General features: G+C 31.9%; 3 protein-coding genes across 3 annotated transcripts; 2 read left to right on the forward strand and 1 right to left on the reverse strand.

Moving 5' to 3' along the window:
* The first annotated feature begins 5786 nt into the window (after positions 1 to 5786).
* On the forward strand, positions 5787 to 7047 carry LOC106348103. Its single transcript, XM_013787764.3, has 4 exons — positions 5787 to 6095; positions 6174 to 6290; positions 6362 to 6414; positions 6491 to 7047. The coding sequence occupies exons 1-4, from the start codon at positions 6039 to 6041 to the stop codon at positions 6687 to 6689; spliced, it is 426 nt and encodes a 141-aa protein (XP_013643218.1). The 5' UTR covers positions 5787 to 6038; the 3' UTR covers positions 6690 to 7047.
* Positions 7048 to 11779: 4732 nt separating this feature from the next.
* On the forward strand, positions 11780 to 14563 carry LOC106348102 (probable sphingolipid transporter spinster homolog 1). Its single transcript, XM_048750616.1, has 11 exons — positions 11780 to 11948; positions 12213 to 12344; positions 12422 to 12523; positions 12621 to 12725; positions 12798 to 12873; positions 12958 to 13032; positions 13125 to 13227; positions 13314 to 13681; positions 13781 to 13900; positions 13997 to 14204; positions 14283 to 14563. Exons 1-11 carry the CDS (start codon positions 11857 to 11859, stop codon positions 14387 to 14389), a joined length of 1488 nt encoding a protein of 495 aa, XP_048606573.1. The 5' UTR covers positions 11780 to 11856; the 3' UTR covers positions 14390 to 14563.
* Positions 14564 to 14951: 388 nt separating this feature from the next.
* On the reverse strand, positions 14952 to 18281 carry LOC106348105 (phosphoenolpyruvate carboxykinase (ATP) 2). Its single transcript, XM_048750615.1, has 10 exons — positions 18041 to 18281; positions 17664 to 17960; positions 17344 to 17516; positions 17097 to 17250; positions 16876 to 16960; positions 16204 to 16777; positions 15896 to 16140; positions 15648 to 15817; positions 15397 to 15565; positions 14952 to 15294 (listed from the first exon to the last, which is right to left on the reverse strand). Exons 2-10 carry the CDS (start codon positions 17948 to 17950, stop codon positions 15151 to 15153), a joined length of 2001 nt encoding a protein of 666 aa, XP_048606572.1. The 5' UTR covers positions 17951 to 17960; positions 18041 to 18281; the 3' UTR covers positions 14952 to 15150.

Genomic DNA, 18281 nt, shown 5'->3' on the forward strand with positions numbered 1-18281 from the left:
TTATGAAAGGGAGACTTCGTCAGAAGACTTCCATGAAGTCCAGACGACTTCCTGGAAGTCCAGACGACTTCCTGGAAGTCCAGACGACTTTGTCAGAAGACTTCCAAGAAATCCAGACGACTTCCAGACGACTAACAGGTAAGTCGTCCAAGAAGTCTTCCAGATCTGAAAAACCTGCATATCAAATCCAGATCTGAAAAACCTGCATATCCAAAAACGTTCAAATGACTTAAAAATAGAGAAAATGAGTGGAAGATTAGATAAATCTATATTTATAGAACACACAAAAATACATATCTAAAATTAATAGATTTACCTTTAAATTAGTGGAAGATGAGTACCATTTGATTAAAAACCTGCAAAAGAGATAGATTAGTAAGAAATACATGAGACAAAACTGAAAAATTCATATAAAGTTTGGTGTTTTCAAGTCAAAGAGATTAGAGAGAGGTTGGAGAGTTTTAGAATGATGAACATTACATTTTTGTTGCAGCCATTTGAGAGAAGGAGAGAGAATGTGTAAATTTTTCTTTATATAGGGAGACAAAAAATCCAATTAGGTTAAATATTTTTGACTCAGACGACTTCCTGGACGACTTACATTTCAGTCGTCTGGTGAAGAAATTAAAACAGATGACTTACATGTAAGTCGTCCAGAAGAGTTTAATATTTTTAGCGGGAAATTAAATATTTTTAGCGGAAAACTAAAATAGAAGACTTTCCAGACGACTTACAAGTAAGTCGTCTGGTTTAAATTATTTAAGCGGGAAAATAATTTTTTAAAAAAATTTTAGGCGGGAATATTTGGACGACTTACATGTAAGTCGTCTGTTTTAATTTCTTCACCAGACGACTGAAATGTAAGTCGTCCGAGTAAAATGATCCGGTTAGGTTAAAACGTACATTGGTAAAATTAAAGGTTCGGTACGATGTGAACGACTGAAATATACGTCGTCCGAGTAAATTATTCAACAGACGACTGAAATATAAGTCGTCCACACCCTAAACATAACCCCTAAACTTAATTATCTAATTAAAGACTTCATAAAATCAAATCAAACTTGAAAAGTGTTTACTATACACATAAATAAACACATATAGGTGAAAACTAATTTTTGAAAAAAACATTTTAGTTTTCCAAAATTTAACCCTAACAATACATACAATACTACAACATATGTTTGCCAAACTCCTAAACCAAAGTATTTCATGATTCACTACTTCCACTCATCTATCTTCAAAACAAATCAATTTTATCATATCTTAATTTATATCACTTAAAACTGTTTATAATTACTTGATTTTTATTTTTCACGCATCAAAATATTTTTTTACAAGATTTATAAATTATTTTTAAAATAAACCGGTACCAGACGACTTACACTTCAGTCGTCCAGACGACTTCCAACATCTCAGACTACTCAGACGATTTACTAGGGCTGTATTCGTAAAAATGGCTTCTGTTTTTTTGTTTGGTCACAAGGGGCTAAGCTGTAATTTCACTAGGCTTTTAGGTTAGTTTTGCATTTGATTCAAGTTTGGGTATAGGTTTGGGGTTAAAATCAAGTTGTGGGTTAGTTTTGGCAAAAACCCTTAAAACAAATCCCATAAACACTCTTTAAAACAGATGACACCGTATATGTTCACGAAAGAAAATGAATATATTCTTCGTTAAATTAAAAAATTAATGCATCTATACTATTAAAGCAGGATCCTATTGTCATAATTACCTTAGGGGCATGTTTCCTTCACTAACATTGCATGTTTCATTAAGGGCAATTAAGTAATATTAATAACAAATCTATATTGGGTCATTATTTTTGGATCCAGCCCAAATCAAATCTCTCTTGGGCCATTTGGGTCTATTAAAAAATCAGATTCAATTCTCACCTTTTTTTTTCCTTTGGACCATTGAGTCCAAGTTCAAATAATTTTTTTTCAACTATTCTTAATTATTATTTTTTTCTTTTCTTAATATAATTTAAGCATTCATAAAAATAATTAAATTTTTTATTGAAAAGTATAAATCTTTATTAAAAGTATATAATTTTTTAATTAAAATATTAACCCCATAATAAAATTAATTTATCAGAGTTATACCAACTTAATTCATTAAAAAAATAAAGTTTAATTTTTTTAACATAAATAGTCATTTAAAATGAAATACGATAAATAAAGATAAAATTTTTAAGTCTTTTATAAAATAAAACACAAATATATGAAAATGTGACATTTACTAAATATTTGTCAATTGAAAAAAAAAACAAAAATAAAACCGCGCTTTGAAAGCGCGGGTCAAAATCCAGTGTGCCTTTATGGTGACAACGTTAAACTTTACCGCATGATGCAAACCGTAAACTAATGAGAGCACATGTTAACAAAATTCCAGAATCACTTAATCATGCATGCTACGTTAGTTACTTCTAAACAAATACGAACCAACGCGACTTTCTAATGCATTCAGAATTTTAAATGACGTTCATGAACACACGCTTGACAATTACCAATATGTTTAAGTGCTATGACGCCATACGTTCAATAACGGCGAATTAAACAAATCAACCTGGCTCTGATACCACGTGTAAGATTAACTTTTATGATTTCAATTATGAAATCTACCCCAAGAAATCCCAAAGCTTCCTTAATCTTTCCTTTTGATAAATCTTATTGTTGTGTGTTTTAGAAAGACTCTATCTTCTGTACAAGTCAAACAACGTAAAAGTCACTTTTATAATAATCAAAGAGATGTGTCTTAACCAACACAATTCTCGGACATAATACTTCAACGCAACCCTTCATTATTTTAATCGCACAAGTGCTAAATAATGTATCTTCATATATATTAAATCTATGGTAACATATTCCATTATTATTACCATTTACATATACATATATATGATCATGAGATTAAGGACATTTATATATATATAAGGTAAAGTAGGAGGGTTATCAATACACCCGGATTCTAACTCATTAATCGAAACCGATCCATCACGGTATCGTCTTTTATATTAGAATCTAAAAACATTAATATGAACTTGAACTTTATATTAAACCAATAGATACATAGGTCACATAGAATATAAAATATTCTTACATTTTTCGCTTTCTAAGTTTTTTTTCTAAAAGATAAAAGTTATGAATGCATTAAGTATATACTAGTCTCTTTAAGGTAGGGTGCATCTTCTCAGAAATATCAGGTGTTCATCTTGAGAGCTTGAAGTCACTTGTTCGAGTAGAGAAAAGAATGGTGTCCAGGTTTAAATTGCTCCATCTTTTCCTCTCTGCGGATTGTAATACACTTCCCAATAATCTAACGACATGTTTAAAAAACATTAAAAAGATTTCGTTATAATGATAACTAAACTTTGACCCGCAAGCCAATGCGGATGGTTTTTCAATTTATAATGTTATACATTTATAATTGTGTAACAATTTTTTATATTTTTATTTGTGTGACATTGTTCATACAAATCAAAATGATATATTACATATGTTATTTCTTATTCTATCAATATCTTATGCATGAATCATATATATATATATATATATATATATATATATGAATATATATATATATATACACATATATATATATATATATATTGTATTTGTTTGTATTTATAATCAATTAGTATGTATATTAACATATCTTTTCCGAAACCAAATACTTTTTTGGCAAATAATAATAAAATTTCTGATTATTTGAAATATTTTTCGGCGGTAATTAATGTACTTTATATTCATTTTTTATATACAAAATTTCAAATAGCTGAATAAGTCAAATTAAATTTCAAATATACAAGTACTCTATACTAAACCTGATAATTTCACAATTGTATATTCATGCTACACATATAATGAGGTGGAGTGATGTTTTCGATTATTACATAGCTACAATTATTTGGTAGCAATTTTTAATTTTAATAGTTGTAACTTAGAAGTAATTACTTATGCACGTGGGTGTTACAAAAAAAAATTATGCACTTGGTTTTTGTTTGGCTACTAGGCATGGGGGTATATTGAATATGAAATTTGTAGTGATTTGATTTTAGTGAGTTTTAGATGATTTTAAGAGAATATTAGAATTTAGTGTGTTTTTTGTTAAATAACTCTAGAATCTCATCTAAAACCATAGGATTTGGATTTTTATTTTTATAACTAAGAAATCCCTCTCAAATACCCTAAAATCATTTAAAGCATTTTAAAATCTACAACTTAAGTTTTGTTCAATAACAGTGGATTTCAGAGTGTTTGTTAAAATGACAAGTTCAATAACACTGAGGAGGTGTTATTGGTTTATATATTTTGATTGATTTAAAAATTCATATAGTATTTATAAATCCAAGTAAAATATGCAAATCCGGAGGTTTTCCCTCGGATTTGAGCCTTTGTATTTTTAACTAAAAAATCCAAACAAATCCATTATTAAATCAAATATATTAGTAAATCCGTATGATTGAATAACACTTGATTTGATATAGAATTTATGAATCATTAAATCAATAATACATAATTTTAATACAGATTTGAAAATTATAGAACCAATAACACTAGATTTAATTCGGATTTTCAAATCCATTAAAATACAACAACCAATAATCCCTACTGAATTTGAAAATATTTTTAAAATCTTCATTTGGATAACATTGGATTTGTCATTTTAATACAAATCATCTGAAACTCTTAGTTGAATATACCCTCTTGGTTTAAAACTTGCGTAGAGATTCATCGAAGTGGTCTCGTCAATGTGGTCGCAACAGAAGGTTAAACCGAGTTGTATTTGTTATTAAACCAAGCTTTATTTGTTTGACAGAAATAATGTAATTATTGGGTATTTTATATTCCATCGTAATCGACTTGTTTAAGCTATTGTGAACTAAAGCCTATTATGGAATCATAACCCAAGTGCATAATTTTTAATAGTTTAGATGAACGCAATTGCACAGGATGAATGTTATATATAGAAATATCTTTTATCTATTATTATTATTTGTATTCATTTAGGTATTATGTATATAATTAAATTAGAGTAAAGATATAAATCAAAACAATATATCTTGTTTATTTACAATACTTTTTTGGTAAATAAATCAAAACAGTCATTTTATTTATTTTATATGGTATATAACTAAATTTCAATGACATGGACATAGATATATAATATATTTTAATATAAATATTTATTATTAAGAATTCATATTCATATGATAAACACAAAATTTCTAATGTGCAATTTTTAATGCAAATTTCAAAATTAAAATATTAAGGTTTCAATACTTTTTCAATACAAATTTAGAAATTATCATATTTAAGTATTTTTCTATGTTATGTAGTTTAATTTTTAACTATATTAATATATAATATGAATGTCTAGTAAATGAGACTTCATATTCATACGATTTATGATCATGTGTATCTTGTTATTACCAAAAAAAGTTAAATCATTGATCACAAAATTTTAGTGTAAGACATTTAATGTTTTTAATAATTTATTGTCGTTTTAAAATTTCAAAATGTAACGTATAATAAAAAAAAAATTATTATACGGTTACTGTGGTTGTTTAATATCTTTTAATAATATAAAATTAAACAAAAAAAGAGTTAAGACACAAAAATTATTATCTAATATTTATTATTCATAATCATTAATTGTCATATATACATTAATCATATTAGGCAATTCCGTACTTTTTATTTAAGGAAAGTGCGAAAATATTCTTTTGTGCACTATTAATCAATTTAATAGTTAGTTTAATAAAAAGTATAATATAAGTTAAGATGTATCAACCTATTTCTCTAAGAATTCTGAATTTCATTATCGTGGTGACACGTGGCTACAAAACAATGTTGTAATGTTTCTCAATTAATATATAAAAGATTGTTAAGTAATAGTTTAAATGAATGAAGATCAGATGATTTAAACTTTTACCCTTAATTGATTTTAGTAATTACTCTTTATTCACTATTGTTAAACATAAAGAGCAATTACTAAAATCAATTAAAGTACTAAATGTAGTTGGGTTTTAATAGTTTAGATGGATGAAGATCAGAAGATAATCAAGGAACTTGATATAACTCAAGATGAAACTGAGGTAAAGTAAAAAACATTCTTGCATTAATTCTTTCTTCCTCACTCAGAAAACGAGATGTTTGTATATAATCTTGAACAGGGAGGGAATCTGAAGGTTGTGACAGGAAACAATGAAGCTGTTTCTCATTTGATTTATGCGGGATCAGACATTATGCTTTGTCTAAACTTCTTACAAGATCAACTTCTCCAAGTCCCTGTAGGTTTCCAAAACTCCATCATTGCTCTGTCAGATGGGAATTTGATAAAATCTATTCTCTCATGGTGCAGCTCAAGGCTTTGAAGTACGGAACAGCTCCAATCGAACTAAACCCCCGAACCGGGTAAGAACATGTCTGAGTATGTCTTTTGCCAAGACAGTTAGAAAACAAGAATATAATGATCAAGTAATTGTTTCAGGCATGTTGGAACACATGAACAAGAGGCCATCACTGCTAACTTTATCAATTCTATATTCGGAGACATATCCTTAGTAATATTATATTATTTATACGCTAGATTGGATGTGTGTGTGTGTGTGTGTTATGATGCAGAAGAAGGATGGGAGGTTGTGGAAGTTAAAGATAACGAAAGCTACGAAGAAAGACTTGTGCTGTGACGTTCACATCTCTGCATATACTTTTTTTTTTTGGTGTAAATGTTAAAAATCTCCGCATATACTTCCATTAAGAACCTGTGAAAGTAGTGAAGAGGAAGAAGATTTGTTTGGTTCCTCAATCACATTGAGAGTATCAGTCTCATGTCTTTTATCATTTGTATTTTTGTAATGTAATTTATTTCTCAACTTATAATCAATTGTAAAGTTTATTAGTTATTATAATTCTCGCCATAATGTAGTTGTGAAAGCGGAAAAATGGCCTCTTCGTATATAAACTAACTAGGATAAGACCTGCGCAAGCGCATGGTGAGTTTATTTATATATATATTATCGATAGTTTTTTTTATATATGTGATCATTTTATTTATATATATAAAATATTTTTTGTTGTTATTATATAATTTTTTTCCGATGGATCGGATCAATTTTTATTAAAAATAATGGAACAAAATTATAATTAATACATCATGGGTTGATCGGATTGGACATTAAACAAATTATAACATAAAAACCTTATTTTTTTCATCGAACACATTCTTGAAAAAAGTGAACAGTATTGTTTTCACAGTTGAATTATTTTGACTTTTATCTTCCATATGGTTTTGAAAGCTTTCAAATCAACCATCGAATTGATACATGTCATTTTAATGTTTTTAGTCGTCTACTTAAGGAAAACTTACATTTTTGTAATTTAAAGTCGTTTTAAAAAATTCAAAATATAACATCTAAGAAAAAATCTAACATATAAGAAAAATCTAACATATAAGGTGTCCTCATTTTTGTATTTTAAAGTCGTTTTTAAAAAAAAAATAACATATAAGGTTTCCTCATTTTTGTAATTTAAAGTCATTTTAAAAAATTCAAAATATTACATATAAGAAAAAATCTAATTTTTATTATAAGGCTAATGTGATTGTTTATTTTTTTTAATAATATAAAATTAAACAAAATGAAGGAGGATGCAAAAATTGTTATCAAATCTTTATTATTCATAATCATTAATTGCCATATATATGTAAATCATATTAGGTAATTTCGTAGCTTTTATTTAGAGAACGAATACACACTTCTTATATTTTAGGTTAATATAATGTTCTCTAGTGGACATTAAACAAATTATGACATAAAAACCTTATTTTTTCCTCGAACATAATTTTGAAAAAGTGAATAGTATTGTTTTCACAGTTGAATTATTTTGATTTTTAACTTACATATGGTTTTGAAAGCTTTCAAATCAACAATCGAAATGATACATGTCATTTTAATGTTTTTAGTCGTATACTTAAGGAAAACTTACATTTTTGTAATTTAAAGTTGTTTTAAAAAATTCAAAATATAACATATAAGAAAAAATCTAACATATAAGGTGTCCTCATTTTTGTATTTTAAAGTCGTTTTTAAAAAAAAATAACATATAAGGTTTCCTCATTTTTGTAATTTAAAGTCATTTAAAAAAATTCAAAATATAACATATAAGAAAAAATCTAATTTTTTATTATATGGTCAATGTGATTGTTTATTTTTTTAATAATATAAAATTAAACAAAAATAAAGAAGGATGCAAAAATTGTTATCAAATCTTTATTATTCATAATCATTAATTGTCATATATATGTAAATCATATTAGGTAATTCTGTAGCTTTTATTTAAGGAAATAATACACACTTCTTATATTTTAGGTTAATATAATGTTCTCTAGTGGACATTAAACAAAATATGACATAAAAACCTTATTTTTTCCAGCGAACACATTCTTGAACAAAGTGAACAGTATTGTTTTCACAGTTGAATTATTTTGACTTTTATCTTCCATATGGTTTTGAAACCTTTCAAATCAACCATCGAATTGATACATATCATTTTAATGTTTTTAGTCGTATACTTAAGGAAAACTTACATTTTTGTAATTTAAAGTCTTTTTAAAAAAATTCAAAATATAACATATAAGAAAATTCTAACATATAAGAAAAATATAACATATATGGTGTCCTCATTTTTGTATTTTAAAGTCGTTTAAAAAAATATAACATATAAATGTTTCCTCATTTTTGTAATTTAAAGTCATTTTAAAAAATTCAAAATATAACATATAAGAAAAAATCTAATTTTTTATTATATGGTTAATGTGATTGTTTAAGTTTTTTTAATAATATAAATTTAAACAAAAATGAAGAAAGATGCAAAAATTGTTATCAAATCTTTATTATTCATAATCATTAATTCCCGTATATATGTAAATCATATTAGGTAATTCGGTAGCTTTTATTTAAGGAAAGAATACACACTTCATATATTTTAGGTTAATATAATGTTCTTTAGTGTTATATAATTATGGAATAATGTGACACCATTAGATTAAACTATACTTTATATTAGATGCTCTAGAATTCTTTGAAATGAAATTTAGAAGGCATTTAGAGTGCCACCTAGGATTTGGGGTTTTTTTTAATTAATACAAAATTAAGGTTCTAATTTTTCAAATGCTTCTCAATTAATATATAGGGGATTTTTTCCGGCTTTTTCGCACACGAAATTTTAAGCCATGCTAAAAACTATATGAACAACGGGAAAATAGCTTATTCCCCTATGAATTATTTGTTCCTATTTTTTCACACACAAACTTTTAATCCATGCCAAAAACCACATGAACAACTCTATTTTTTGAATTACATACACAAACTACCGATTTTAAACCAATTCCCCTGAAACCGTAAACAGTGTTATTTAAACGTAACATGATTTATGACAGATGGAAAGCCAATTTATTTCTTTTCTTCTTTTTTAGTCAACTATTTTTCTTCTTCAGAAATCGTTTTACTCTTCATCATCGATTGGGGATAAAATTTATTATTCTGCAGAAGAATAAAACGTTTTACATGACGCATAAAGAAAGAAGAGCAACAACTACTAGCTTACCAATCTCCATGTATTGCCACAAGGAACTATAAAATCGGTGCAGTATCTCCAATTGATGATGAAAAATAAAACGATTTATGAAGAAAATGAGCAATTGACAAAAAAGAAAATAATAAAACGACGTAGTATTTTTTTATCAACTCAAATTAAACCGACTCTCCATCTGTCATAAACCAAGTTAACTTTTTTTTTAACGCTTGGTATTCAATCAAAGTATCCTTACAAGTCTAGACCAAACTGGTCAACAATTAAAACTCAATGAAAAAGACACCAGTAGGCATCTATAGATTAACTAATCTCATACACATGTGGGTAAGAAGTAAATTCAAAAACCCAAAAAAGACATGAGATTGTGAGAGTGAGAGAGATGGAGTATGACTCACAAAGCAAGAACAACATAGATGCTTTTAAACCTCTCTCACTGTGATGAGAGTCCAACTCTCCCAAGATAGACAACTCCCATCACAAAGAACCCATGGCTTTACAATCCAGCAAGTTAAAGACCTATTAATCTTCATAAAACTTATGAATGCGGCGAAGTCGGACAACACATAATACGACCCACCTAGATAGAAACCACCATGAAACAAGTAGCAAGGCCTAACCACTCTGAAATGAATGGATAGCAAAATCACCAGCGAACTACAACGAGCCGCACAAACAAAGCAATCTTAAGAATCGACACCAAACTTAGAAACAAGAACTCGAACCAACTACCAACATCAAGGTGTGAACATTGATGAATGGCAACAAAGAACCTAAGCTGGCGCACATGGAAAGCCCATCATGATCCCGTTGCAAAAGAACTAAACCGGTGAGGTCAGCCACGTAGCTCCACCAACACCATCAAAACCATCACGTAAGGAGATCCGAAGGCAGACACATGGATCACCATTGTCACTATTTCAACACCGAAGACCAAACTTCAAAGATCCGAGACCAACTTGGAAATAGAAATAGACCACCACCACCAACTGGATACTGCAGAGGAACACAAAACTAGATCTGGAAACAACCAGAGACCTCTCCTTAACGACCAAGTAAACTCCACAGATCTGGCCGGACAACCACCACCAAAGAGAACCGCCATTTATAACTCTGTGAAACGAGAGCAATGGCTGGAGCAAACTGGAGACTAAACCGAAAAAGGAGCCAACACACCTTCCTTGCTCTAACCTCCATGAAGAGCACATAAAACTGCATCTCAAATAGAGAGGATGAGAAGAAGACGTCACTAAAGAGAAGAGGAGGATACACCACATGACACAGTAGAGAAAAAGGAGGAAGAGCCTCCCCGGCAGAGGCTGAAGCCAAACCACCGGGGAAGCTGTGGCAGATCTGAGAACGAAGGTCTTGGCGGCTGGGAACTCTTCTAGAGAGAAAGTTAGGTTCAACCAAGTTAACTTTTAAATAACACGTTTACGGTTTTAGAGGAATTAGTTTAAAATCGATAGTTTGTGTATGTAATTCAAAAAATAGAGTTGTTCATGTGGTTTTTGGCATGATTTAAAAGTTCATGCGTGAAAAAAACAGGAACAACTAGTTCATAGGTAAATAAACAATTTTCCTGTTATTCATATGGTTTTTGGTATGACTTCAAAGTTTGCATGCGAAAAATCTGGAACAATTAGTTCATATGGGAATATACCATTTTCTCTCGCGAAAGCAGCAAATCTGAACTTTGTCGATCTTGGTGGTAAGAGACTTTTTCTTGCACCATCCCACTCTTACATTAGAGCATAAAAGAACAATTAAGAGTAATGTAAATCAATTAATCATTAAAGTTATAATGGATATTAAATTTTCATCAAAATAGAGAAAAAGGATTAAATAAGGCACGTGCCTTTGTGCCGTGTGTTTAGTAAGATTAGCTGTATGTTTAATTGACTTCCAACTAATATTGAAAAAGCTGACAAAAAAACTAATATTGGAATTCTTTGTTTTTTTTGTTGTTGCTAACGAATTAAAAATAGCTGTTTATGTTTGATTTTTTTTTTTTGTTAGAATCCTGTTGATTAAAAAAAGGAAAATCAGAAACTGATATCGTTGTGATATTTTAAAAATATTAAAAAAAAAAAAACTGAAAATACCAATAAATGTAACAAATCAAGTTTGAAATAAGAATATAGTCCAAATCAAAACAGGAATATCGAGTTTATAGGAATTAAAAAAGAACTGTATATATAATTTAAATTATTATCGTTTAGTAAAGAAACAAGTGTAATCAATCTGAGCAAGAAAAAAAAGATAATGACGAAATATGGTGAGCAGAGAGATTCTCCGGCTGTAACAGCAGCAGCATCTTCTTCGACCGCTACAAAACGATTTTGGACTCCGGGAAGGTACAATTTTATTCTTCATTCTTCTTTTATTGGTGATGATGATGATGATGATGATGATGATGATGACGATAATGATTTCTCTCTCTCTCACGATTTAAGCGTGAATGACAGAATCTATGATTTTGGATTTTATGATTCCATAAAAGTTTTTGAAGGCAAATATAGCTTCGTGATTTTGAATCTATGTCACGAGAACTAGATTGAATCTTTTTTTTTTTTTTTTTTTTTAAATTCTAACTCGTGAAGAGGGATTGTAATTTGTAGATTCGTTGCGATCTTGTGTATCGTGAACCTGATCAATTACGTGGATCGAGGAGTGATTGCGAGTAATGGTGTTAACGGAAGCTCGAGGACTTGTGATGCCAAGGGCCTTTGCTCTGCTGGCACTGGCATTCAGTAACATCTTCTTTTTTTTTTTTCCTTATTCTTCTTTCTGATTATGAAAGACTGAAACTTTGTGTTTGTTGATATAGAGGAGAGTTTAAGTTAAGCAACTTTCAAGATGGTCTTTTGTCCTCTGCGTTTATGGTTGGTCTTCTTGTTGCTTCTCCAATCTTCGCTGCACTCTCCAAAAGGTTTCATTTTTCTTTTCTTTTTGTTGTAATCATGAATCTGTGTTTACTCAAAAAGTCAGTGTTTTTTTATTATATATTAATATGATTTGCTTTGCAGGTTCACTCCTTTTAAACTAATTGGAGTGGGACTAACTGTTTGGACTCTCGCTGCTGTTGGTTGCGGCTTCTCTTACAACTTCTGGATGATTGCTGTTTTTCGAATGTGAGATAGTCCTCCTCACTCTTTCCAATTCACTCTTCTTCTTATTTGCTTAACATCTTTTTCTTTTAACAGGTTTGTTGGGGTTGGTGAGGCTTCCTTCATTAGTCTTGCAGCACCTTACATCGATGATAGCGCTCCTGCTGCAAGGGTTAGTTCTCATTACTAATACTGTTTTGGTTTCTTTTCCTTTGTCTCAGTTCTGCTAAACTAGTTTATCTTTTGTCCTTTCCAGAAAAATTTATGGCTTGGACTGTTCTACATGTGTATACCAGCAGGAGTTGCTCTAGGCTACGTGTTTGGTGGATATGTAAGCATAATGCCTGACTTCTTCTCTGTTTATTACAGGTGTTCTGCTCTATATGTTTAAGTTTATAATATATTGTTTGCTTTCACGTTTAGGTTGGAAACCATCTTGGATGGCGTTGGGCGTTTTACATTGAGGCAATCGCAATGGCTTTCTTTGTTGTTTTGTCCTTCTGTATCAAACCTCCACAGCTCAAAGGTAGCTGTAATCTTTTCATTCTACTATTATCATATAGTTTAATCTGGAAACTTCTGATTAAAATGTTCCTCCTCTTTGTTTGATAGGTTTTGCTGCTAAAGAATCTAAGAAACCCTCTACATCTATTGAAACGGTCGCTCTTACACATGCTGAAGCTTCTCAAATCAAAACCGTATCCCCCAAGAGCCAGAACCTGGTAGTAGTATTTGGAAAAGACATGAAGGCTCTATTCAGCGAGAAAGTGTTTATAGTGAACGTTCTTGGCTACATCACCTACAACTTTGTGATCGGAGCTTACTCATATTGGGGACCAAAAGCTGGTTTTGGTATCTACCAAATGAAAAACGCAGACATGATTTTTGGAGGCCTTACCATCATCTGTGGTATCATTGGTACGTTAGGCGGAAGCTATGTCCTTGATCGCATCAACGCTACACTCCCAAACACCTTCAAGGTAACAAAAAAAAAAAAACTAAGATCCAAAAACTCTCACTAAACTCCTTTTTTATTACAATGAATAATCCTTATCTTTACTTGATTGTTTTTTATACAGTTACTAGCGGCATCAACTCTATTCGGGGCAGCGTTTTGTTTCGCTGCTTTCTGCATGAAGAATATGTATGCCTTCATCGGTCTATTCGCAGTGGGAGAAATTTTAATCTTTGCCCCACAGGTAAATATAATCAAATATTTCAACTGTATACTGTTTCTTTCTTTTTTACAGTTGCGTTTGAGCTTAAACTATTTTGTTTGTTTCTTCTTATTGCAGGCTCCGGTTAACTTTGTGTGTCTACATTGCGTTAGACCAAACTTGAGACCACTATCAATGGCTTCCTCAACTGTTTTGATCCATATCTTAGGCGATGTTCCTTCTTCCCCTCTATATGGAAAAATGCAGGACCGTCTCAAAAACTGGAGGACTTCAACTCTTATAATTACTTCAATCCTCTTCCTCGCAGCTATTATATGGGGCATTGGTTAGTACTTGAGATTATTTCTTCTTCTTGCTTGATTTATGTATAGTTTTCCAAGTAATCTTGTTTGTTTGTTTGCAGGGATATTTATGAATAGTGTGGACCGGTCTAATGAAAAGAGTGACGATGAGGTCGAGGAGGAAGAGAAATTGGAAACCAAAGCAGACAACAACTCTGTTCCCGTCTAAATTTTGAAGGCATTTATCATTTTTTCTTCCACCACAATAATTTCTTTTAGATTTTTTTCTTCCACATTTGTTCAGTTAAACTGCAATTCTTTTGATTCAGTTTCTTTCTCCTTCCCTTCTTAATTTCTTTGGTGTACATAAACTAATTTTTTTGAATAAAATATGATTTTTATCCTTTTCAGTCTTTATAGAGTAAAATGGATGGAATTTTTTTTTCTCATCAAACATTTAAGAGAAAACAAAAAAGTAAATACTTCAAGCAACAAAACCACACACGTAATACATTGCCTGATCTTATAATTAATTCTACTTTAAAAACGATTAAAAATGTGTAATTGTTACAACGCCACAGCTCTCTGTTCTGCCAAATCATGATTTATTCTTTTGAATCTAAGCTACTAATTCACAGGAAACTTTGATCAACTTAGATCAACAATACAATAACCAAAAAATGCTTGACAGAGGATTGCCACATTGCAACTATTTGAAGAAAGAAGCATTTGTTTGTAGCGAGGGGTTCCATGAAGAGAGTATGAAAACTTATTTTTGGATAAAACATTCATGAACGAAAAGAAAAAAGAATAGTTCTCATTTCAATTAGAACAAAAATAGGACCGAAAAACAAATGAGCCGCCAAATACATGGAGTTTTTTTTTAAAAAAAATGTCTAAACATTATCAATTTATTTTAAATTACCATATAAGCCGTTTTATTTTTATTTTATATTTTGTTTAAATGGTTGGTTCATCATCTTCATTACTTTAGAAGTTGGGACCAGCTGCAAGAATCTCTTCAGTCAATTTGCCATCATCTCCAATCTTATGACTAGTGAATGTCTCAAAATTGTTTCTAAACAAACCAGCCAACTTCAACAATGTGTCCTTATAAGCCTCTTTGTCTTCCCACTGCACCAAACAAAATACATATTCATTAATTAATTGGTTTTTATTCTCATTCCTAACAAATACTACTAATAATTTTTTTTGTCTCTCTTCTCTCTAACTTACTGCATTCATAGGTTCCAGAATCTCAGAAGGCACTCCTTCAACTTCATTTGGAATCTCCAAACCAAAAATTTCTGTTTTGTGATATGTTGCATTCAGCAGACTTCCTGAATGTATAGCATCAATTATCTTTCTTGTATACGCCAACTTGATCCGACTTCCAGCTCCATAGCTACAATTTTATCAACAGTACAAAGTTTTAACAGATGATTTATGTTTGAGAGAGAGCTTGAAGTAGAGATAGATGGTAGTACCTTCCACCGGACCAGCCGGTGTTAACAAGCCAACCAGTGGCTCCTTGAGCTTGCATTTTCTCGGCTAACATAGCTGCATATTTGGTTGGGTGAAGCATAATGAACGCAGCACCAAAACAAGCCGAGAAAGTCGCTCTTGGCTCCTTAACTCCTTCCTCTGTTCCTGCAACCTACAAACCCACAGATTCGTTGCTCATCAACCTGAAGATCGTATTCGGTTGAATCTTGGAGGATGATAGAAGACTTACAAGAGCAGTGTAGCCACTGATGAAATGATACATAGTCTGAGCAAGATCCAGCTTGCTGATCGGCGGCAACACGCCAAAGGCGTCACAAGCCAATAGGATCACGTTCTTAGGGTGTGGTCCAATGCACGGTATCTTAGAGTTAGGGATATACTCAATCGGATAAGCCGCACGTGTGTTCTCCGTCACCGACTTGTCATTATAATCCACTTCTCTCGTGTGCTCATCAAACACAACATTCTCCAAAACTGTTACGTGAGATATACGTTAGGGTTGTAGAAAAAGAGTTTCTGTTATAATGATGTACGTACCAGTTCCGAACTTGATAGCGTTCCAGATATCAGGCTCTTTCTCCCTCGATAAATCAATACATTTCGCGTAACATCCACCTTCGATATTCGAGACTCCAGCATCACTCCAACAATGCTCATCATCTCCAATCAAATACCGGTTATGATCGGTCGACAATGTAGTCTTCCCGGTCCCGGATAAACCGAAAAAGAGAGCAACATCTCCCTCTTTGCCCATGTTACAACCGGAGTGAAGTGACAAAATCTTTCTCTTAGGCATCAGATAGTGCATCACACCAAAAAGCCCTTTCTTCATCTCTCCAGCGTACTGTGTCCCTAGAATCACCATCTCTCTTCTTCCTAGGTTTATGTCGACACTAGTCGATGATGTCATGTAATGAGTGTAACGATTGCATGGGAATTTTCCTGCGTTGTAGATGGTGAAATCAGGTGTCCCAAAATTCTCTAGCTCCTCAGGTGTTGGACGGATACACATGTTGTGCATGAAAAGTGAATGGTAAGCTCTTGCTGATACTATTCTGACTTTGATTCTGTTCTCTGGGTCCCAGTTTAGGTATTGATCATTCACAAACACCTGACCATAATACATATATAATCCATTAACGTGTGTATTTTACTTAATAGTGCAAATAATTTCAACCATAATCTTTAATGTTTGTTTAAATAAGTTACCTTGTCCAGAGAGTTCAAGTAATCAACAGCTCTTTCTCGGTTCACCAAAAAGGTTTGTTCATCCATTTCAATGTTTGGTGATCCTCTGTTATAAAAAAAAATGTAACGTAATGCATCAGGGATGATATGATTAATAACACCATATATCAATATACTACAGTTTCCAACGTTCAATATTTGGTGATCTTGATTATGTAAATGTAGATAAGAGAGACACTTACTTTCCCCACCAAAGCTCGGACGCAGTTGTCTCATCCTTAACCACACGCTTGTCTTTAGGAGATCGACCGGTTTTGGCTCCCGACAACGTAGCCAACGCACCGGTCGATGTCACAAACGATCCTTTCTCATATTTTATCGCCTGCTCGTACAATTCTGCAAATCATAAAATTCGAAATGTGACTTCTGTGTTTCATTAAAAGTTAAAATCTTGTTAATGAAAATGGGTGGCGTTTTTTGGGTGGTTACCGGCGGGAGAGAGGTTGTGAAGGATATGAGTGAATTTCAAGCCGCTGTCACTGACGTCAGCAGCTGGAACTGACGTAGGAGTGTGTGGAACGTGTGCCACTTTCGCGGCCGACGTGGGATCTCCTCTGATAAGCTTCGGTCCTGTCTCTCTCGTCAACGAAGCCAACGATGCACTGTCATCAAAATTTTTATATATTTATCATTAATTTATCAAATTTCATATAATACATTATCGACGGAGGTATGTATTTTGGTCCATGATTGGTAACATGCAAAACGATGGAATGATTCCATGGATTATTAATAACGAATGTGCACACCTGACGGATTGAAGCATGGTCTCGCCGGATGAAGGAGTGGTAGGGCCACTGGTTCCCATCACTACACCACCTCCTTCTTTGAGAGGAGTGGTGGGAGCAGATCGTTTCTTCTGGAGACTGTGGAGCTCGTCGATGGTCTGGAAGTTAACCCGCGGTGCGGTGTCATCGTGACACACGTCTGCAGACTTGGCTCCCTTCTCCGTTGTGATCCTTGGAAGCGCATCACGCGCCGCAGCAGCGGAGAAACTGAAGTCTCCATCAGCGTTTTCGTTTCCGTTTCCCGCCATTTTCCACCAACTTTTGATTAATATACACAATTAACACAAGTATATACAGGTATATGAATGTAAAGAGAGGTATGAAGAGAATGTTATTACCAGAATGTCTTCTGTTTTCTTCTTGTAGAAGAATAAGAATATATAAATAAGAAGAAAAGAAATTTTATGGAGGAGAGGAAATCAATGGCTGATGATGGAAAAGAGGAAATGAATCCGCTTTTATAGGCTTTCCTTTGACTCGGTTTCTTTTAATCAATCAAAATACGCGTCTTGATTAGCCTGTCCGAGCGTCGTATTGGTCTTTAATTAATTGATCATAGATTCATAATCATGCTACAGA

The sequence above is a fragment of the Brassica napus genome, chromosome C3, assembly GCF_020379485.1.
Source record: "Brassica napus cultivar Da-Ae chromosome C3, Da-Ae, whole genome shotgun sequence".
Lineage (NCBI taxonomy): Eukaryota > Viridiplantae > Streptophyta > Magnoliopsida > Brassicales > Brassicaceae > Brassica > Brassica napus.